The 23,210-nt window shown below is 39.5% G+C and overlaps 1 protein-coding gene across 24 annotated transcripts in view; it reads right to left on the minus strand.

Annotated features, from left to right (window-relative positions):
* The window catches only part of RIMBP2 (RIMS binding protein 2), a 307,061-nt gene that overhangs the window by 90,753 nt on the left and 193,098 nt on the right, over positions 1–23,210 (minus strand). For all 24 annotated transcript variants that reach the window (XM_072144379.1, XM_072144382.1, XM_072144378.1 and 21 more), the window contains one exon: positions 12,151–12,273. In XM_072144379.1, the coding sequence (XP_072000480.1) occupies positions 12,151–12,273 (123 nt within the window). The remainder of the gene's footprint in view (positions 1–12,150; positions 12,274–23,210) is intronic.

The raw sequence follows: 23,210 nt of genomic DNA on the forward strand, positions 1-23,210 counted from the left end.
ATCGTGGAGGCGACGATGGGGTTTTTGTGCCAGGGTCCTGGGCAGGGGGCTGACTATCAGCTGACACAGGGGAAGGAGCAGTGGTGTGCACGGCCGGAGGTGAACGGGCTTGGTGCCACTGAGTGGGGTGTTTAGCATTCATATGCCTGCGCATATACTGGTGGTAGTTAAGCTAGTAGTGGTGGAACCCCTGCTGATCCTGGTTTGGCAAAGGTTGCACACCACAGTCCGTCGGTCATCCGGTGTTTCCTTAAAGAACCTCCAGACTTCTGAAAATCTAGCCCTCGCCACGGGAGCTTCACTACGTGACACATTTGGCGCTGATGCACCAGCTCTGGCCCTGCCTCTCCGTCTGGCCCCACCACTGCCTCTTCCAACCTGTTCTGGTCGAGGACTCTCCTCCATCTCAGAAGCACTGTGTTCACCCGGCCTCTCAACCCAGCTTGGGTCTGTCACCTCATCATCCTCCGATCCCTCAGTCTGCTCCCCCCTCGGACTTCCTGCCCTGACAACCACTGTCTGACAACCGTGTCTCCTCATCGTCGGACACCTCTTTACACACTTCTTCCACTACGTCAAGAAGGTCATCATCACCCACAGACTGCGACTGGTGGAAGACCTGGGCATCGGAAAATTGCTCAGCAGCAACCGGACAAGTGGTTTGTGACTGTGGGAAGGGTCCAGAAAACAGTTCCTCAGAGTATGCCGGTTCAAATGCCAAATTTTCCTGGGAGGGGGCAGACTGGGGGGGAGGAGGCTGAGGTGCAGGAGCTGGAGGAGTGCCGATTTCGGTGACATGGGTGGACTGCGTGGAAGACTGACTGGTGGACAAATTGCTCGAAGCATTGTCGGCAATCCACGACATCACCTGTTCGCACTGTTCTGGCCTCAACAGTGCTCTACCACGAGTCCCAGTAACTTCAGACATGAACCTAGGAAGTGTAGCTCTGCGGCGTTCCCCTGCTCCCTCATCAGCAGGTGGTGTCTCACCCCGCCCAGGACCACGGCCTCTGACCCCTGCAGTAGTTGGACGCCCACGTCCCTGCCCTCGTCCTCTACCCCTAGCCCTCGGGTTAAACATTTTGAAAATGAAAGTTATAACTTTAATTTTTTTTTTACTTTTTTTTTGTGTTTTTTAGTTTTTAAAACCAAACGATGCTATCCTATTGCTATGGCTATTTTCTAGCCAAGTATGAAAGCACACTGCTATGCCAGATGAGATGACGCTGAGTTATGAAAAAATAAACGTAAAATAAAAAGTAAATGGCACACTGTGCCTAATTTCAATCCAACCCCTAATAAATTGTCCCACTTCATTCTTTGCGATGGATATGTGCGTCACTAAGCGCTAAACACAACGGTAGCAAGTCTCCCTGCAAATTCCTCACAATATGGTAGTAGATGCACTACAGCAAGGCCAGCCACCAGCAGCTCAACCAGAAATAAAATATATAACGCTATTGTAGGCCTAAGTAAGCCATTTGGATTCTCCTATGGCTATTTTCTAGCCAAGTATGAAAGCACACTGCTATGCCAGATGAGATGACGCTGAGTTATGAAAAAATAAACGTAAAATAAAAATTAAATGGCAGACTGTGCCTAATTGAAATCCAACCCCTAATAAATTGTCCCACTTCGGTCTTTGCGATGGATATGTGCGTCACTAAGCGCTAAACACAACGGTCGCAAGTCTCACTGCAAATTCCTCACAATATGGTAGTAGATGCACTACAGCAAGGCCAGCCACCAGCAGATCAACCAGAAATAAAATATATAACGCTATTGTAGGCCTAAGTAAGCCGTTTGGATTCGCCTATGGCTATTTTCTAGCCAAGTATGAAAGCACACTGCTATGCCAGATGAGATGACGCTGAGTTATGAAAAAATAAACGTAAAATAAAAAGTAAATGGCAGACTGTGCCTAATTTCAATCCAACCCCTAATAAATTGTCCCACTTCGGTCTTTGCGATGGATATGTGCGTCACTAAGCGCTAAACACAACGGTCGCAAGTCTCCCTGCAAATTCCTCACAATATGGTAGTAGATGCACTACAGCAAGGCCAGCCACCAGCAGCTCAACCAGAAATAAAATATATAACGCTATTGTAGGCCTAAGTAAGCCGTTTGGATTCTCCTATGGCTATTTTCTAGCCAAGTATGAAAGCACACTGCTATGCCAGATGAGATGACGCTGAGTTATAAAAAAATAAACGTAAAATAAAAAGTAAATGGCAGACTGTGCCTAATTGAAATCCAACCCCTAATAAATTGTCCCACTTCGGTCTTTGCGATGGATATGTGCGTCACTAAGCGCTAAACACAACGGTCGCAAGTCTCACTGCAAATTCCTCACAATATGGTAGTAGATGCACTACAGCAAGGCCAGCCACCAGCAGATCAACCAGAAATAAAATATATATAACGCTATTGTAGGCCTAAGTAAGCCGTTTGGATTCTCCTATGGCTATTTTCTAGCCAAGTATGAAAGCACACTGCTATGCCAGATGAGATGACGCTGAGTTATGAAAACATAAACGTAAAATAAAAAAGAAACTGGCAGACTGTGCCTAATTGAAATCGAACCCCTAATAAATTGTCCCACTTTGGTGTTTGAGGTGGATATGTGTGTCACTAAGAGCTAAACACAACGGTAGCAAGTCCCCCTGCAAATTCCTCACAATATGGTACTAGCTGCAAATAAAAAAAAAAAATGTATAACGTTATTGTAGCCCTAAGAAGGGCTGTTGGGTTCTTGTTGAATCACTCCTGCCTAACACTATTCTAATAGAACAGCCTAACGCTTTCCCTGACCAGCAGCAGCTCTCTCCCTAGCGGCATCCAAACACAGAATGATCCGAGCAGCGCAGGCAGGGGCTAGTCTATTCCAGGGTCACCTGATCTGGCCAGCCAACCACTGCTATCGATGTGTAAGGGTACCACGTCATGCTGGGTGGAGTGCAGAGTCTCCTGGCTTGTGATTGGCTCTGTTTCTGGCCGCCAAAACAAAACGGCGGGAGATGCCATTTTCTCGAGCGGGCGAAGTATTCGTCCGAGCAACGAGCAGTTTCGAGTACGCTAATGCTCGAACGAGCATCAAGCTCGGACGAGTATGTTCGCTCATCTCTACACAGGAACCTAAACATTCTCAAACATTAACACTCTCTCTTGCATCTACTAGTAAGTATGTCAACATTTACTGACATGGAGCAGTTACCTAAGGTACATGCTAAATCTTATCGCTCTATTGGATCTTTTCTGAGGTACTGATTCAGAACCAATAAAATAGCATAAAGGCGGATTCATGCGCTCACCTCTATTTTTGTAAAGATGCATAACAGGGCTTCAATGAAGCTACATGAGCAACAAAGGAGATAAACGTCCAACTGCTAAGGGGCCAGTGAACAGGAGCACAAGGGTCCTGGAAGGAAGGGAGGCCACTCCATTCTCATGGAGCACTGCAGAGGTTGGACAAGATAGGACATCAACATCATTTATAGGAAACCACTTCAACTGAGAAACTGTGTATCTGTCTGTGTTGCTCTGGTTAGATACTGATATCCTTTAGTTTTAAGGCTTCTAGATAGAATATAGTTTATTGTTCTTGGGTTCAGCCTTGCTGCAGTCTGGCTTATAATATTCCAAATACATTAGGTAGCTCTCCAATTGCTCCTTACACTAATGCTTAACAGAGAAACTTACTGAGCTGAGGTGACTGAATGTTAAATGGCGTGTGACAAATCTCAGCAGGGCTACAAACTGCATGAAGACTCACAAGCATGACAAAATAAAAACAGATGAAGATATACAGTATGTTGACAAACTAGGAGATTCTGATTGAACTTAAGTGCTTTTGTTGATGTAGTAAGAATACTTATAAGAACTTTGTCTAGATTTTTACTGAATTTAGTGATCATAACTACCGTATGTTACTTTTTATCAGATTAAGGGGAAATTTTACTTTCCAGTCTTAGCTTAAATGAACGTTTTTCATAAAGGCTTCTGGGAAATACTAAAGATTCATTAAGGAGATTTTCCATAGAGTGTTGGGGGGGGGGGGGGTGACTTCAAGGCAGTAAAGAGCACAAACACTCAAACTAGTAGGGTTTGAGATCTGTTAACATGAAACTTTTTTGTTTCCCACTCTGACTGCAGAAATTGTACAATTAAATATGCAGGAAAGGCTTGGACCCAGGGGATTATATAATTTATATGTCACATACTAACTGCCTCAACCTAATACTGAAGGCTTACTATATCATCAGTAGAGTTCAATGTAAATTACACTAAAGCCACAGAAGTCTACAGGCAGAGCTCATGGACCTTTTTGTGGTCCAAAACACTATAACAACACAAAGTCACCTTCCTAATGATTCTGTGGCTTGTGCTGTAACACTGAGTTATCAACATTTGCTTTAACTTAATGTGGTTTACCACTAGCATTTTACAATGTAACTCACAAGTTCAAATATATTTGAAGGATTCTAGAATCTGCTATTTTTAGTAGTAGAGATAGGATTCCTGAAAATAATAAAACATGTCCAGGGATGAGGAACACCTTGGAAATCTCCCACTAGAACTACTAAAAATAGTAGATTCCTGAAGTTAGATTTCCTTTCATTCAAAAGTGTTTCAATTCTACTTATTTCAGTTCTGTTTATTAAAGAAAATCCTTACTGTGTATTTATTTCATTTGCATTTAGAACACGTCCCAGTTTTATAATTCAATATTGTTCTCTCTTAATTTACCCCCTCAAATGCTTCAACTTCCCTTTAATTTTCTTAAAGGTTCATATATAATTCATTACTAACGTCACTTTCCCAACAGGGAATCTTAAGAGCCTTTTAACACACACACAAAAAACATAATTACTTGTATATACCCTGTGTAGAATACTAACCAATTATCTTTTTAACCTTTTGAGTGCCAAAGGTTAGCTTTGCGCACATTTCATGGTGGATTGTTTTTTGTAATTTTTGCACAATAATTTTAGCTCTAGTAACAGACTAAGGTCTTACAGTACACCAATGTGTGGGGGGCTGCACAGTCCCCAATGACGCCTATAGCCCTGGTCCAGGTGCGGCGGGCACACGTTATTTCACCGCACTGTGATTGTGCATGAAAAAATGTAGGACATGTCCTATAATTTGTTTTGGTACACCGTCACTATACTAGCAGCGCTCACCCCTCCTCTCCCCTGTGCACGCCTGTAGCCCGGATGGGCGTATGTTCCTGGGCAAGGAGTCTAAAATTAATAAAGCATGTACTGCAGTGTCCCACGTTCACAGGCTCCTGTATGGTATTTACACACATAATGTGCAATATCTTTTCACAAATGCCATTTCCAACAAAAGTCTGAGTCTAAATAGTTCAAAAGTCTAAATATTAGAATTATTTAGGTAGAGTCTGATCTGTATGTAATTTCTTTTAGGTTACATGCACACAGGACATAGTATTATACAGGATGTAAACAACGGATCCATTGCCCATATTTGTCCTCCATATGTGTCCTGTTTTTCTTCTGCTTCTCTCACGTGAGGACCCAAATACAGTTCATCCCTTTGTCCAACTTATTTACGGTTTATATGGAATATTAATTGCTGTCAAATGATGTAATTGGCTTGTTCCAGTGACTTGATTTTGATTTTACCAGCAAATAAGGAAGGCATGCAGATGACACCAGTGTGTCATCACTATTTTTCACAGCTCCATAGACTTCAACGGGAGTGCACAGGCTGAAATACGGATAGAAATCGGAACGGCTTAAAATAATGTTGCAGATGTGATGTGCAAATACGAACCTGTGAGGTGAAGATGGAAAAAGGTGAGGGCTTCTCACCCCTCCCACCTTCATAAAGAGTTATGACATTGTGGCTAAGTGATGGTGTGGTGAAACGTTGTGTGCTTACCGCAACGTGGCCATGCATAATGCTAGTCGATGGCAGTCATGAGCTGTTTGTGTGGCAAGTTCACTGCTGCCTTAAACAGTTGTTGCATGAATGGGGAGATTAGTAACCCCTTTATAAAGTACATCTGACCTTTCAGAGTGCTGTACTCATGACCTCTGGTAAAACAATCCCCATTTGACTTTGCTCATGCCATCCCCTGTGATTTACTACATTCTGATGCCCTGAGGCCATAGTATCAACTGGCCTAGTGTCAGATGTGCTTCTGCAGTATATAAAATAAGCAGAGTTTGACATATAACCTACCCATAAGATTATATGAATACAAAGGATGGTTGAGATGCTAATAAGTGAATAATTGTATGACGTCCAGTGAGGGTACTCTCTCCACTACTCTCTACACTACTGATGCAGGGGCCCCATCAAGCTCAGTGGTTCCACTCATGACCTCTGGTAAAACAATCCCCATTTGAACACGCTGCATATTTAGGTGTCTGGCTACATTACATACAGCTAGTATTAAAACTCCAAACACATAATGGGTGGGAATTTTTCATGTGTACCAGCCATGTTAATTGTAAGCCAGATCTTACCTGGCATAGAATTCTGCTATAAATTGTACATGGATCCTGGTTCAGGAAGTAGAAAAAGTGCCGCTACAGCCCCATCCACACCCACTTGGTATCACTTTAACCAGATTAGGCTAGCCCAGAGTACAACCGGCGTGAGAAAGTGAGAGGTGTCGTTTGGGAAAAAACGCTATCTGTCCTACAGGCAGATTAAAGGTACATGGTAAAAGCCCTGCATTTGTCTGCAGTAACCCATGGGTTAATGCAGACATATGTTAAGCAGGAGTATACTTAAACCCGGGTCCCTCACTCCACAACACACTTCCTGAAAAATCTGTATGGAACACTTACATTAGGAGTGGGCGAATGGAGCAGTACTCTTTACTAGGTTAGACTCCCTTTTCTATCTTATGTGATCTCTTGCCTTGGTCTAGGATTTTATTGTAGTATTCCCCAAGCTTCTTTCTTCTTTCTTTCTTATAAATGTACTACTTATATATGCACTTTCTAGGCACTACAGTAACCTTATTACATATTTGGATCTTTTGAGCTGTGCAACCATTGCATACTATGTACATTTCTGTCTGACATTGTATCCTGTAGTGCTGCTTTGTGTCCCCATTATTTGTACTTTGCCCTTCCTATTTTAATAGATTACCTGAACAACAGTGCTTTCTGTTTTGTCCCTTGTGATAGCAATGTAATGGTTTTGTATTTTTATTAATTGGAAATAAAGATCTATAGATTTTGACAAATGTATTGCTGTTATTTTTAAGGGATCTAAAATACATATTTATGAAATATAATTTCTACTATAAAATGTTACTACTTTTTGTTAAAAAAAAGAATATACATGATATATATTCAGGGCCGGCAAAGGTGGCAATCTCTTCTTTCAAATGAATTTTGAATTTTGTTTCTAGGTGCTATGGATCCAGAGATATTCAGGTTTAAAGTGAGAATATCAGGTGACATTTTTATATATAAAAATCCCTCCTAGCGGCAGTTTAACAGTTAATATCTCCACTTTCCTACATTTTAGAAACATAAAAGAGGAGACTCTCTTCTTTCATAGGAAAAAAGAAGTAAGGTTCTATTTGTCACAGAGCCAGAGATACAGCCCCCTGAAATTAACCCCCCCCCCAATCCAGATTCTTAGCCATCAGGCTGCAGGGAGCATTTGCTGCACACAGGAGCTGCTGCACCTCACAGATGGGAAATATCACTTTATATGTTACTACATTTTGAGAAGGGATAATATCAACTAATATTCATGTTTTTAACCCTTCTCTATGCAGAACTATCTAAGAAAACACTTTGGGCCACATGTATCAATCGTTTTTTTCTGTTGTTTTTGCGCCTTTTCATTCAGGCGCACCGTTTTTGTGCCATTTTTGCGACTAAACGCCAAACTAGCTGCGCAGCAAAAATAACCAGCTTTCCCTCATTTATCCTAGCAATCCAGATGTTTTGCTGCGCCTAATGATATTCATCACTTGCGACTTTTCATTTAGGTGCAAAAACGGGCGCAAAAACACTCCAGCCCGAAGGAGTAGCACTGAGCCCCTTTGCTGAACAGCTCATTTCTAGCAGCAGAGCTCATCCAGACACTGCAGACACTAGAACATATAATACAGACATGAGATACTCTGCAGACAGGAGCTGCAGACTCTATTTACAGTTCATCACCTTCTATTTACAAAATATTCTGCAAACTCCTGAGCTCAAAGCAAGAGAGAAGAGAAAGTTACAGAATGTTGCACATAGTACAGACAAGTGTCACCCATGTAATTCTGCACAGTATCACCAGTGTGTCTGAGGGGGATACTGTGCAGAATTACAGGGGTGCAGCAGGAGACCAGCACTGGGGGATCCCCTCCAGGAGAAGCCCCTGCTGAGGAGGTCACTGGGTGCTGGGTGTCACACACCTGGGTGCTGCTGTGAGTGTTATCTTCATTCTGGGCTGTAGGAGAAGCAGAGAGGAGCTTGTAGCAGGATCACATGTAAGTGCCTGAATCTAACATTGCGCCTAAACTGCGCCAAAATTGTGCCTAAACTGTGTTAAAGTAAAGTGATTAATAAGAGGCAGGAAATTACCTTATCACAGATGGTTGTAGCTTGTGATAATTCTGGAAAACAGTGCGCCAGAATTTAGGCGCAACTACTACACTTAGGCGCACAAAAGTGATAAATGTGGCCCTTTCTCTCTTATTCCCTTTTATTTTGTGATAGTTATTTTGTGTTGGGAAAATTGACTGATACGATGAAGATTCGATCCTCTTTGCCTAATGTGACTACATATTAACACCGCGACCAGAACATGTCCATAAAGTTATATGTAATACCAAAAACACACACATGTCCTGGAATAAAGTTTTTATTTCCCATCATCCTCCATTATTTACACCTATTCTCACTCTCATTCTTATGAAGCGCGGAGGGTTCTGTTATTGTGCAGCTACTACAATAGCACACATCTAACAGTGACTTTTATTATCTCATTAGATGGGTTTATGGATATATAGTTATTTATTTGGATTACACATTGTCTAAGGAACAGACAATGATACATCTGTGTGAATTTTCTGCAGTTCCCTTTGCTGCATATTTTGGTGAATATATTGGTGTGGGGTATGTATGCTCTCCTCACATCTTACTGTTTTAGGAAAGTAGATTTTCTTTATATAAGTATCTGGATTTGTACATATTTTAGAGGAAATTTTGAATGTGAATTGCCAAATGCATCGCCTGGTTGTCTGCTTTCAAAATTCTATAGGTTTATGGCGCCTTTACTTTTTATTCTCTTTTATTGATATATTTTGCAGGTTGTGACTGTCTAAAAATGTCTAGCTGAAAAGCAGATATCTAGTTATTACAGTTTTAGTGATATTATGTGGATTTATTTATGTGACCGTATCAATACGGGACATTTGTGAACTCCACAAATGTCCATGTATTACATTTAGGAGATGTGAAGGTAAACATTTTCTGTTTGGACACATTTTTTTACATCAAAGTCAAATTTTAAGTATTTTTAATAAAATGTTTCAATTTGAATCAAAATTGCATGAAGGCGCCTATGTCTATAAAATCTTTGATGCAATTTTGAAAATGGGGCAAGTGTCTGCTTTTTTAGAAAATATCGGTCCCTCTCCCCAATGGGGCTCACAGTCTAATCAACCTACCAGTAATTTTTTGGAGTGTGGGAGGAAACCGGAGGACCCGGAGGAAACCCACGCAGACACAGAGAGAACATACAAAATCTTTGCAGATATTGACCAGCGCTGTAAGGCTGTAGTGCTAATCACGGAGCCACCATACTGCCCATAAATCTCCCTATCATCTATCTCCTATAAAATTCTCCCATATTACAATTTGTTTTACCATACTAAAGCAGCCTCTTGCTGACTGTGACTGGTCATAAAATAGTTTTATTTTGGGGCCCCACTTTTAGTTTTGCCCAGGGCCCCACTTTGTCTAGAATCGGCCCTGTATATATTTGAGGGTAGTCCTTGCTTGCAGTATGCCACAGTTAAAAAAGAGCAGATTTGCTGCAAGATCTTACAGTTATAGCAGATGTTGTGACTTTGAGTGTAGACAGAGCTAAATATAAAATTTATATAGCATTATATAGCATTTACAACATTTCAGGTAAGCCAATAAGCATCCTTAAAAAGCCATAAGGCAATTTGCCACACAGTTAAAGGATGCCTAACCCCTTTGATCAGATCAAGATTGAGAAACAATAATACATTATATTCTCAATGATATCCGGAAAAAAAGGTAAAGTATGACAGCACTAGATTAGCTCTTTTATTGCATGGAAAATGAAACATTTTCTAAAGCAATGCAACAAAGGTAGAGATTCTTTTTTAAGGATGGATAGTAACAATTTAATTGAAGCATTAAAGTGAACATTTTCATTAATCAGTGGAAAAATATTTAGATCAATGTGTGGCATTATGTAAAGAGGAATTGTCAGCTTCAATGCTTACAATTTTGGGTTTACTTTCTATCACATCATTAAACATGGTGAATTTATAAAATCCTTTTACTAAAACAGTCATGTAGCTAAAAATATAACAAAGATCAGTCTTCAAATTCACCATAAACATTGCACCATTGATGTCTTGTATCACAGAACTCAAATGATGCGGCAGTGTTGAAGCCGTGTTCTACTAATCCAGTACAGTGGGTACGGAAAGTATTCAGACCCCTTTAAAATTTCCACTCTTTGTTTCATTGAAGCCAATTAGTAAGATAAAAAAAAATATTTTTTGGCTCATTAATATTAATTAATACACTCTTCATCAAAGACAGAAATTTAGATTTTTTTTTTGCAAATTTATTAAACAAGAAAAAATCACATGGTCATAAGTATTCAGACCCTTTGCTCAGTATTGAGTAAAAGCACACTTTGAGCTAGTACAGCCAGGATGCTTCTTGGCAGGGATGCAACAAGTTCTTCACACCTGGATTTGGGGATCGTCTGCCATTCTTTCTTGCAGATCCTTTCCAGTTCCCTCAGGATGGGTGGTAAATGTTGGTGGACAGCCATGGGGTTCTTTTTTACCTTTCTCACCTTCTCCCACGATTGCTTAGTTTGACAGGATGGCCAGGTTGAGGTAGAGTTGTGTTTATCCCAGACTTCTTCCATTTGAGGATTATTGAGGCCACTATGCTCTTAGGAACCTTTAATGCTACAGAAATTCTTTTGTAACCTTGACCATATCTGTGCCTTTCCACAATTCTGTCTCTGAGCATCTACGTCAATTCCTTAGATGATTCCCATGTGCTCTGACATGCACTGTGAGGTGTTATGTAGATAGGTGTGTGCCTTTCCTAAACAAGTTTTCTTAATCGGGTTATAAAAAAAAAAAAAGGTTTGTTTAATTTTTTAAAGCTTGGACTTGATGGACTTGCATCTTTTTCTATGGAAAAAGGAACATAGCACACATCCGCAATCTTTTACAGAGCTCTTCTCCACCTATACAATTTCAGGACCCCAGTGTGCTTCACAACTAGCTTGACAAAGGTCGGATAGACCAAAACGTTGCAGCAAAAAATTTCTAATGTGATCTGTTTCCTTACATTCAAATATATGAAACCCAATGGTGAAGATGTATTTAAAGCACTTGTATATATAATCACTTGAATTAAAAGAAAAGCAAAAAGATTACGGATGTGTGCTATGTTCCTTTTCCCATGATATTTGGGCTGAGGACCCAACAAAAGCACCACCCAACAAGCTAAAGGAGTGCGGTACCCCTGTCTCTAGAATATTACATCTTTTTCCAGTCTTATAAACTACAATACTATAATAAAGTTCAATCTGTTTAATTAAACACTGCTGGACTCAAATGAAGGAGTAGAACCATCCCAAGGAAGATCAGAAGGAAAGGGAATGCATGTGGGTTTAATATGAGTGCCACAGCAAGGGGTGTGAATACTTATGACCATGTGATAATTCACCTTTTCTTGTTTAATAAATTAGCAAAAATATCTACATTCTGTTTTTTCTGTAAAGATGGGGTGCATAGTGAAAACTTTAAAGCGGTCAGAATACTTTCTGCGCCCACTGTAAACTAGTCACAATTTCATTCTTTATCAATTCATCATACTATAATCAATATCAGAAAATTACAAAAATGGATTAGAAGTATATTGTTTTCTCACCTTTAGGACCTGCTCTAGGTTCTCCAGTTTGGCTTGGAGCTGGTATTTCTCCTTCACAGCCAAATCTCGTTCTTTGGTGACTATGGCAAGGGTCTCTCGAAGTTGCTCATAGTCTAACTTCACCTGAAATAAGTAAAAATGATTTCACAGTTACATTTCTTGTAGTTACATGTACACCATTAGTAAAATTATTTAAAGTCTCTGTATTTAAAGCAGCCTGGACGCTCCCTGATGAAGAAGGCTCAGGGAACATACATACACCTTAAGACATATTTTATGATGTATGTTATTTTTAATTATATATTATTTGAATATTATACTGTTAGCATTTTTTTAGGTGTGATGTTTTGAAACTGAACCTCCTGATACATTATTGTGAAGACTTTATTGGATTATATTTGGCAATCTGTTTTAATAAATTTGCATTGAACAATGTGGAATGTGGAAAAATCCCCCAAAAACAGAAGTTATCTACAAGTCTAAATGGCTGCCCTTGGAGAGGTGCAGTTCTCTACTAGGGAGCCATGCAGGTTCTAATAATTTTTCACAATATGTTTTGGCCTTGCTATTGATTTGTGCTCAGACACTGAGATGTACATGTCACCTGCAGTTCAGCAGCCGGGACGTGCTCTGCATGTACCATTATACCCTGTTCTTAGTATTCTGAACACATGTAGCACATAGAGAAGAGCAACTCTGCCACAGATCTCTCCTATCTCCAGGCATAGACAGGTTCTCCTCATTCTACACACGTTATGGCCCCCCAGTAAAACTAGACCAAAGTGGCTCTATTTCCCTTCAATTTTCAACACATTTTAAGCATACTGTAAGTTACACAGGTTCAAAAAGCAAGGAAACATTTATGGAAAATCCTTTTTAAAAGTCCTTAAAAAATTTAACAAAATGTTCTCCTCCCATTTACTAATAGAAAAAAGGGACATGTCCTATTTTGCCCAAGTTTTAGAAGCAGAATCACAACTGAAAACAAAGAAGGTGGCTGTGTGAAGATAGTTTGAGACTTTTCTGTAGGAGAAACTGTGATGGGGTGTCAGATCTGATTTTGAGGTGGAGGACAGAAAAAAATAGACATAAACTTGCCAAAGTTTGAAAAGAGATGTCCACAGGTATCCTCAGCCATATGCCCTGCTTCTAGGAGGATCAGCAAACTTAGTGTTTTGGATAACCAAAGCACAGTATTAACAAAAAAGAGTAATCTTAAAGAAATTAAGATAAAAGTGGGAAGTGGTGGAACCACACAAAAGAATGACACCAGTCACAATCAATGCAGCATGTATATTAATAAATGTAAAATATATATGGTATATACAGGCAGTCCCCGTGACAATTGGATTTTCAAAGTTATGTGCTGTTATGAGAACTAGGATTATCAATAAAGCTTTATTACAGACACCTTGCAGCTGATCATTGCAGCCTGGGACTAAAGCATCCAGAGAGCTTCACCAGAGGGCACAGGGGGCAGAGAGGTCGGTCTGTAACTAGGGGTTGTCTGTAAGTCAATTGTCCTTAAGTCAGGGAGCACTTGTACTATGAAATATATATCACATTCTTCAACACAAGAAGAGTCTTGTCTACAATGTCAATTATAAAATTATAACTGGCAATAAAAGGTCAATTCATTGTACAGACATCAACACTTCATTTCCTATTTTTGAGATCAATTGCTTGGAAAGAGGGAAAATTAAAACAAGAAATGCAATTACTGTCAGGCTGCGAAATATTGTACTTCAGGATAATCCTTTAAAATTCCCCCCCTCTAAACACATCCCCTTCTGAGCAGCAATTAATGGTTTACAATAGTGGACAGGCTCAATGCTCTAATGGATTTCCACATGGAATAGATTCCCTCTGACTATTGTCTCTCACAGCTCACCTCGTTTGTTAGGGGATAATATGGCTGTAGTGGTGGTTGTGATGCGGTCCGGACATCATTTGTCAGCCGAGGACTATGGCTTTGTTGTCACCAGAATCATTTTACACTAATGTTCCCCAATCTAAAGGTGCTATTAAATGTCTTCATTAATGAGCTACTGAATGCTCTAGGTGATGTTGTGGTCATTAAATGAGGTCAAAATTAAACAAACACTTTGTAGATAAATGGGTATAGAAATGCAATAAGCTAATAAAAGATATAATGAGCCAGTATGGGATGAAGAGAGCCATTGAAAGTACAGTTTTATTCAAAGTCACTTACTCCAGTGCATTATCAGCATTAAAGTAGGCAGACAATTATTGTTAGAAGGATTTTCTATTCAGACATTATGGTCACAATACAAGATTATTTATGGCATTTTTCACAGTGTTTACAGTAGTTGCCTATTGTATTATATAGTGTTTTGAGGGGGTATAATAAACCTTAATAGATCAGCAGATTCATCAAAACTGTTGCCTCAACAGACACAAGAATATGATATGAAGGTGCTGTTTAGCAACATTGGCCATGGATCGGCCTTAGTAGTTACCCAACTGAGGACAAATTTTGCTTACTGGCAGTGTCAACATGGGACTTGCGGATCTCCCCTCTAGGTGAGTAACAATTATTTTTTCTTGCCCCTGCAGCAGATGATTGGCCTCAACAGTCAGGAAAGACTGGAAGGCTGCATCAAAATGTAAGTACCATTAGGCTTAATTCACACGAACGTGTGCCCGACGTACTGTAGCACGGTGGGCACATGTCAGCGCACAAGAGCACATGTCAGCACTGCTCACCCCCGCCCCTCTCCATAGAGATACATGGCGCACAATGCCGTATTACGGGGACATGTCCTATCTTTTCCCTGGGTACGGAACAGCACATGTGTTGCACCGTAACACTTTGTACGGCTGCGTGCGCCCATTGCCAGCCAATAAGTATATATGTCGGCTGTGTTTACGTCCCCCAACGGCCGTGTGAATGTAGATTATATGTATGTATGAATTTATAGATTATATACCCCTGCAATAATTATTGTACAAATGGAAAATTCCTTTAATCCTTGGGCCTAGGTGGGTTAAGTAATCATTCCAAATCATCCAATTTGATTTTGCATTCCACTCTCTCTGCTTCTAAAAAGACTTTCTTGATTTTGAAAATTTTTTGCTTTGCCCGCATTCCGAAGAAGCTATATTATAAAATCACATGATCATCCTGTGATAAATCCATCACTAGCTTCTCACTTTATACTGTGATTATCCTTCATTCTATTTTCCTCTAACAAGTATGAAAAGTGCCTAAGTATGCAGTCAGGAAGGCTTAGCAGTCACGTTCTTTATAACAACTATGAGACAGCTGGGATAGGTGTCTCTGCTCCCCTTGTAAAGGGGGGGGGCTGTCTATCATTCTGATACCTTTTATGGTTAACACATACATTTCCAAAGCATTTCCAAAGCCTCAAGTAAAGAATGAGTCACACAAGAGGCAGACTCACACTGCTGCTAACCTTTTTCAATGTGGTATATAGTCACAGAAGCAGCAAAAACAACATGTAAATAACATAAACAAGCACACTGAAACCATCTAAAGCACTAGCAAATTTGTACATAAAGGTCCATATGATATCAATAACAAATGATATGTTTTGTATTAAACTATACCAATGAGGGACAGGCTTATAATACCAGAATCCTGCTGGAAAGGTTTTTGTAGGTATTTGTCAAGAAATCACTCCAATCAGACATCTGTAAGAAAAAGTCTACTTCTACAAGGATTTAAAGAAAACTTATAATATCAAGATCTTCACTAGATCATTAGAACATCACTATTATCGGGTACACCGTTAAAAAATGTTTAAATTATTTTAGTCCTATATTGTCACATGTATAAATATTCTGGAGAAATCCTCGAAGTGGAGACTACTGGAGACATCAACCCCATGTAATGAAGGGAGGAAAGCATCACGCTGCCTTTCAAATGGAACTGTCAGCTTTTCTAAAATGGTTACAGTAAAGTGTAGAAACAGCGGAGGTTCTGTCACAAGCAATATCTATACAACACCCAGTTATTAAACCTCTTGCTGATCCAGGCTGCCTTAAGTAATTCATGACCCCAACCTGGGAATACTGAGATAAGCTGGGAGTTCTTGTGTGCCGCAGATGTATTTTTTTCCATCAGAATTGCAGTTTGATATTTTCTTTAACTGGGTGTAAAAATACAGTGGGAATGGGAAGTATTCAGATCTCTTTAAATATTTCACTCTTTGTTTCATTGCAGCCAATTGGTAAGATCAAACATCTTTTTTTCTCATTAATATACTCTTTGCACCCTATCTTAACAGTAAAAAAGTGAAATGTAGATATTTTTTTTATTTATTAAACAAGAAAAAGTTAATGGCCATGGCCATAAGTATATGGACCCTTTGCTCTGACACTCATATTTAACCCATTCTGATTCTCCTTGAGATGGATCTACTCCATCTTTGGAGTCCAGCTATGTTTAATTAAACTAATTGGGCTTGATGAGGATAGGCACACACTTGTCTATATTAGACCTCACAGCTCACAATGCATGTTAGAACACATAAGAATCATGAGGTCTAAGGAAATGCCAAAGAAGCTCAGAAACTCAGAAGCTCAGAATGTCATTAGTGATTGGGAAAATTAATAGTAAGGCCCCATGCCCATGAAGTATGAGGGGCGTATGTACGGCCACAAGCTTACAGCTGTACACACGTCCCCATATATGGCAATGGCCGCACAGAGTGATATGGTGCCGCACAGTACCGCTCCGTACACATGAAAAAGATACGACAAGTCCTCTCTTTCCCTGTGTTACGGCCCACCAGGCATACGTACATGTGCATGCAGCCTAACAGTGTAAAGGAACATAAAGTAATGCACAAATACTGTCATTTAAAAAAACTGCCAAGGTTTTAATGACCTTTGTTAGGAGGGCTCCAATCCACAGAAAGGATGGCTTTGGATGTACTTTAAGGGCTTGGCCAATATACCTGTTCATAAGGAGATAACAATGGAGGATGCACTGCATACAGTATTGCACTCATCACTATGGTGTGCCAACAAGTCTGGGTTGCTGGAGCCTTAAACCTCAGGCCCCACAGCAGCTGATCGGTCGACTACAGTGGTAGTTATGTCCATGTATCAATCTATTCGGGTTTCTGCTTTATAACATACTGCATTCAATAAAGACAATTTCCCTTTGAGTAATATATAAGGTTTAGAAGTTTTACTCTTTACCTACAATAAATCATAATTTTACTGTCCCTTTATTCCATCATTGTCTTCCTATTTCTCGGACCAGAAAAATGCCACACTGTCTATTGGGTTTAGTAGTAAATTAGTCTGGAGGCAACTTGGAGGATACTTTATTTGAATGAGTTTCAGATTTTTCACTATAAAGGACACGGACTTCAAATGTTGTTTCTGACCACAGAGTCTGAACGAAATATTTTCATTTTTTCCAAGGCAATATTTATGATTTTTCTTCTTTGTCGTCTTTTATATTACTGACAACACATGAATGATATTGTGTCCACCTCCTGGGAAAAGGATTGCTGTAAATAACTTCTCCAGGCTCTACATGGCACAATGTATTGTACAAATAGTTTAGTATATCAGGGGTGATGTAGGCAAGCAGGACCCCAGGTACCTTAAAAGCAGCTGCATACTGTTCTGTAGATTGCACGTAACAGACTGTACTACTGAATTTTACAGATCATCTATTCTATGATGAACATTGGAGAACAAGTGGCCATGTACTGTTTTTGAACAAGGGCCCTCGCTTTGTTCTCCCAAAGATACATTATCAGATCATAATAAATCTGTCATATGGATAACAGCCTCTATTGTATTGTATTGTAATGTGCAATATTTTAGCAGAAAAATAAATTTTATAATTGTATGTTAAAGGGGTATTCCCATGAAGATAAGTTTCTTAAATGCACTCAGGATAACAAAATAACATATTCTCTAATTCAATTCAATATAATTCCAACCTGTCTCTATCAGTCCTGGTGCTCTCACACACTGACACAGACACCGACATCCTGCCGGCATGTACACGTGAGGAAAGCTACAAGCTACAGGCAGATAAGTTCTTTATTCGGGGAGGGGAAGGGAGGTATATTGAAGAGTGGACAGTATGTGTGTAGCTGAGATGTAGAAGTGCTGAGAATGTTATATGCACATGATGGATATCTTCATCTCTCATCTAAACTGAAACTGAATGAAAGTGTATATAAACCTGTACCATGATAATCTCATCACATTTTCAGCTCACAGTACTAGATGAATCATAATGTGTCTACTTACAGAGTCCCCATCCACACCCTGGAATTTCACACTGACCATCACTGAGTGATAGGAGCTAAAACAGCAATAAAACTAAGTAAAATTGTAAAGTAAGGGGTTCAAAATTGTGTTTATTGTGTAACCATTGCTAGGAGATTGAATTTGCACCTTTGAGAACTGTCTAGGTCTTCTCTCTACTGCTCTATGTGTGGCACTTTGATAAATCTGGGGGCATTTACCATGCCTTGTCTGACAATTTTTTTTGGAGGAAAAGGTAAATAAAATGTCCCTGTTTCTGACAGTTTTGTGGAATTTTTTCCAATGCACACGCACTGGGGGCTGACTGGGAGCGTGAATGCCCTGCCCAGCCGTATTTACTATAGTGTCTGCCAGAAAACCGACAAAGACTGCATCTTAAATTCTGACAAGGTTTGATTTGGTCTAAACTGGTGAAATCATTTCAGCGCTGGCAGCACCCCGGCAGTAAATCCGGCATACAGTACGTAAGTGTGGGGATAGTTTAAAACATCAATCTTAATACATTTCTCTCAACATGTTGTTTAAGATAAACAGTGAAATGTGCAAAATTTATAAAATTGATTTAGTTATAGTTCGCAAGCTACACTGTTTATGAAACTTTAGAAAAACATCCTTGCCAAAGTCTTCCTCTGTCCCAGAGTGCAGATTGGGTGGAATTAATTTTCCTCTGTGTTTTGTATAAATGAACTGTGGTAAAGGTTGCTTCTGTGTTGGGATTAATTTGGCCACACCTAGTTCCTCTGCAGCTCAGCTCTGTCCAGCAAGGGATACTGGAGTGATGGACAGCCCATCTAGTCAGCTGCTGGGGATGGCGTCCAGGAACTCCTTTATACACCTGCTCAGTTCCATTACACCTTGCTGGTTCTACTACTCTCGTCATACCTTTTTCCTATTAGTGTGTGTTATTACTTTGCTATTCTTTGAATCTGACATCTGACACTTTCACTTGACTTCTTACCAGTAATCCGATTCTGAGCCTTTGATGCCATCCTGGTTTTGACCTGGTTCTTTCTGACTCTGCTCATTTATCTGTATCTCTTGTTTGTCCCTCTGTGTCCCTGTGTAAACATCAATCTGTCCCTGACTTCATCTTACCTGTCCGCTCCACCATCCAGGAACTGCCAGAAAAAATAAGCTTTCCTATTAACTTGCAGGGTCTCTCAGAGTCTGTTAGTAGGTTCCTTATAGGAGGTTGACTCTCATGGTGCTTTATCTGCTGTAGGTAGTCCCACAGGGACTTTGCAGGGTGAGTTTGCAATCGCTTACCCAGTCTGCCAGCTTGCACCAAGTCTGCTTGTGGTTGCACTATTTTCTGGACAGGTATTAGACTTAGTGTTTCTTATTGTGTTATGATATTTCTGTTTCTATGGGGTTGTAACAGAAGCAGCAGAGAAGATCTGCGTTCACATCTGCAACCCACAAACACCTCAGGAAGACAATGTCTGGGCTATAACCCTTTATAGCTTTTCCAGAAAACTGGGCCGACTTTCGTCGGCCTCTCAGACATTTTCGGGATATTGTGTCACACGCAATTGGATTCTGGTGTAATCGCACTGACTTCCATGCGACAGAAATCGGGGGGTGGGCCGTTGGACGATCTGACAGATTCAGGAAATCAGGTGCACAATCTTTGTGAATTGCGGCAAAGTTCAGCGGGGATAGCGCAGGACCAGGTAAGTAAATGTGCCCCATTATGTTTCTAGACCATGCTCCTATAACTTTATTGGATTATACCAATATTTTAACTTTAGAATTGAAGTTTTTAACTTCAAAGGCGTATACTTCAGATGATAGCTTAGCTTGGAGAATGTTTCAAATGGCATTCTGTTTTCAAAATTAGTTTTTTTTAATTTTTGTCTAAATGCTTGTTATCAAAGCAATTTGCAGAAAAATGGATAAACTGCACCTACAAACAGCTATTGCCGCCTAAGCAGGCAGTAGTATATAACTAAAATATCAGAAAGTTGCAAAAATGTTGTACATTCTACATGTGAATAAGATGGATATCACTCTTCTTGATCCATAAGGAACAATTAAGAAAAAAAGGAAATACAGGCAGTAAAAAAGATAGGTTCTGTAGGTTTGTTCTTAAGTTGAATTTTGTATACAAGTCGGAACTGTATAGTTTATAATTGTAGCCTCAGTCAGAATTTTTTTTGGTCTCTGTGATAATTGGATTTTAAAAATGTTTGGTTGTCATAAGAACCAGGATTAACAACAAAGCTTAATTGCAGACGCCTTTTATAACTCCTGCAGCTGATTATTATTGCCTATGGCTACAGTACAGTGAATTTCCAACATCCAGAGGTCCGTTTGTAACTAGAGGTCGTTTGTAAGTCGGGTTTTCTTAAGTAGGGGACCGCCTGTATACCCAAAACTCTGTGCCAGCAGTGTGTGTATGTATGTGTTTGTGTATGGGGAGGAGGAGAGGCTATATAGCAAAGCTTATCCTATCAAGGCTAACTGATTCAAATGAAACAGCATTACTGTTACTGTTCCCTAAAAACAAACATTTTACTTTTGGCAACCCAGTACCATGGAACCACCATGAACCCCAACAATAAAAACCTAAAACGCATATTTCTTATCTTGCCTATGTTATATTGTTCTATGTCTCCTTAAGAACTGAAGGTGTCAGGAAATGTGTTAGGCTGGATGCTCCTGATGTATATTAACCATATGATTAACACTTGTCTATAAAACCTGGATAGTATTCTATTCATGCAAAAATACGCTCAATATGCCAGTGTAAATAAATCCCCTCCTCCATTGGAATTTTTTTGTAAAATTCCAAAAATATATAAAATGCAAATATGATTCCAATAAATGTATTTTTATGATAAAAAAAATTACTTAAACAATTATTCAATTCATCAAGCCTTTTTCTGTAGTACAAACCACAAAAAGTTTCCCCTTTTTCCACCTCAAAGTAGGCATGACGAGAGGGGGCAGGAGGCCATTTACTGAAACCTGGGTCAAGAAACTGGCCAAGATTTCGATTTCAAGCAGAAACTGCTGTAGAATTGACTGTGCACCTGATTTACCAGCAGGTAGGAGCCTCTAAGTATATCTGGATTAGCATGTAAAGTTGAGACTCTCATCTCAAGATAAAAAGTAACACAACTGTCTCAACTGAACAGATAAGACAAAACAGTCTAAAAAAAAGAGTACAAGAAACCCTAAGAGTTACAGAAACCTCAGCTCAGTCATTTTAGGCATTTTCATTATTATTTTGATGATTAGACAAACCCTCTAGAAATGTGCAAAAAGGGCCACAATAATAAACATCACATAGAAGTTGCACCACTGGAATAAAAACTTTATGTTATCTTATTCTTAATATATTTAGATAAATTGAATAAAGTGAATCTAATACATACATAGACACCCACACTACTTTGCACAAGTTATTCTCAAAAAAAGTCAATGATTAAATACATTATAATTATTATAATTCTTACTTCTTCTTTTGTAGTTGCTTAATTTGTGGCTGTTGTGGACATGTAGGCTTTATACCACATTTTTTTATGTATTTATCTACACTTACACATTTATCTTACACTTTATCCACATAAACTTACACTTTATCCACCCTACATGACAAGAGGCCAAGGCTTAACTGTAAAGGCTTTGTTTATTAATTATGTGTAATTTAATAAATAAAAATGCTGCTGCTTGAACCAGCCATCAGCCGCCATCTTATATACAAAGTCCAAAGTCAATGGGACTGCAGAAAAGCCTGAAGATTGTTATTTATCTGGTGTTTGCTGGATATTAAAAGGGAGGACATAGGATGCATTAGTAAAGATACAGTTGAAATTTCATGCAGTTAGCGAGGGTGATAGGCCTGCCTAAAGAGATGGGTTTTAACCCCTAACCGACACGTGACATAGTAGTATGTCACACGTCGACTGCGGGTAACTGGAGAGTGCTCACGGGCTGAGCCCTCTCCATAGACGATAAGTCTTTACCGCATATTGCAGCAAACACTTACCGGTAACACCCCCGATAGGTGCTAGAAACAATCGCGGATGTGAACCCATCCATTTGCCGGAGGATTCATCTTGGTGAAGACGTCGCTCCCCGTGACATCATTGGGGGGAGGCAGTGATCGGTTGCCATGATAGCCTTTGGTCTTCTGAAGACCTGAGGCTGTCTAGTTTTAACCTATACATTACAATGTGAATTGCATATTGTAATGAATGAGGAGGAAAATCCCCATATACTGCCACGGTAGTAGGACTGTAGTACAGGCTGTACAGTCCTAAAAATAGAAGCATTGAAAATGTCATCAAAAGTCACAAAAAATTACACCACCCACAGCACCATACACCGTATTATGAAAAAGTAATTAATACCAGAATATGGCAAAATAAAAAAAAACATTTTTTGTACAGGAGGTTTTATTTTTTGTAAATGTATGAAAACATTATAAAACCTATACAAATTTGAAATCCCTGTGATGGTACCGACCCATTAAATAAAGAAGACATGTCATTTGGGGCGTACAGTGAAAGCAGTAAAATCCAATCTCACAAGAAAACACCACAAATTCATTCTTTTACCAATTTCACTGCATTTGGAATTTTCCTGCTTCCCAGTACACGGAATGTAATATTAAATAATGTCACTATAAAGTGCAATTTGTTAGGTAGGAAACAAACCCTCACACAGTGGGGCAAATTTATGTAGTGTCTAAAAGTCAGAATATTTCTAGTAGCAACCAATCACAGTTCAGCTTTCATTTTACCAGTGCTCATGAATATTTTAAAGGGGAG

This window comes from Engystomops pustulosus, chromosome 1 (assembly GCF_040894005.1).
Source record: "Engystomops pustulosus chromosome 1, aEngPut4.maternal, whole genome shotgun sequence".
Lineage (NCBI taxonomy): Eukaryota > Metazoa > Chordata > Amphibia > Anura > Leptodactylidae > Engystomops > Engystomops pustulosus.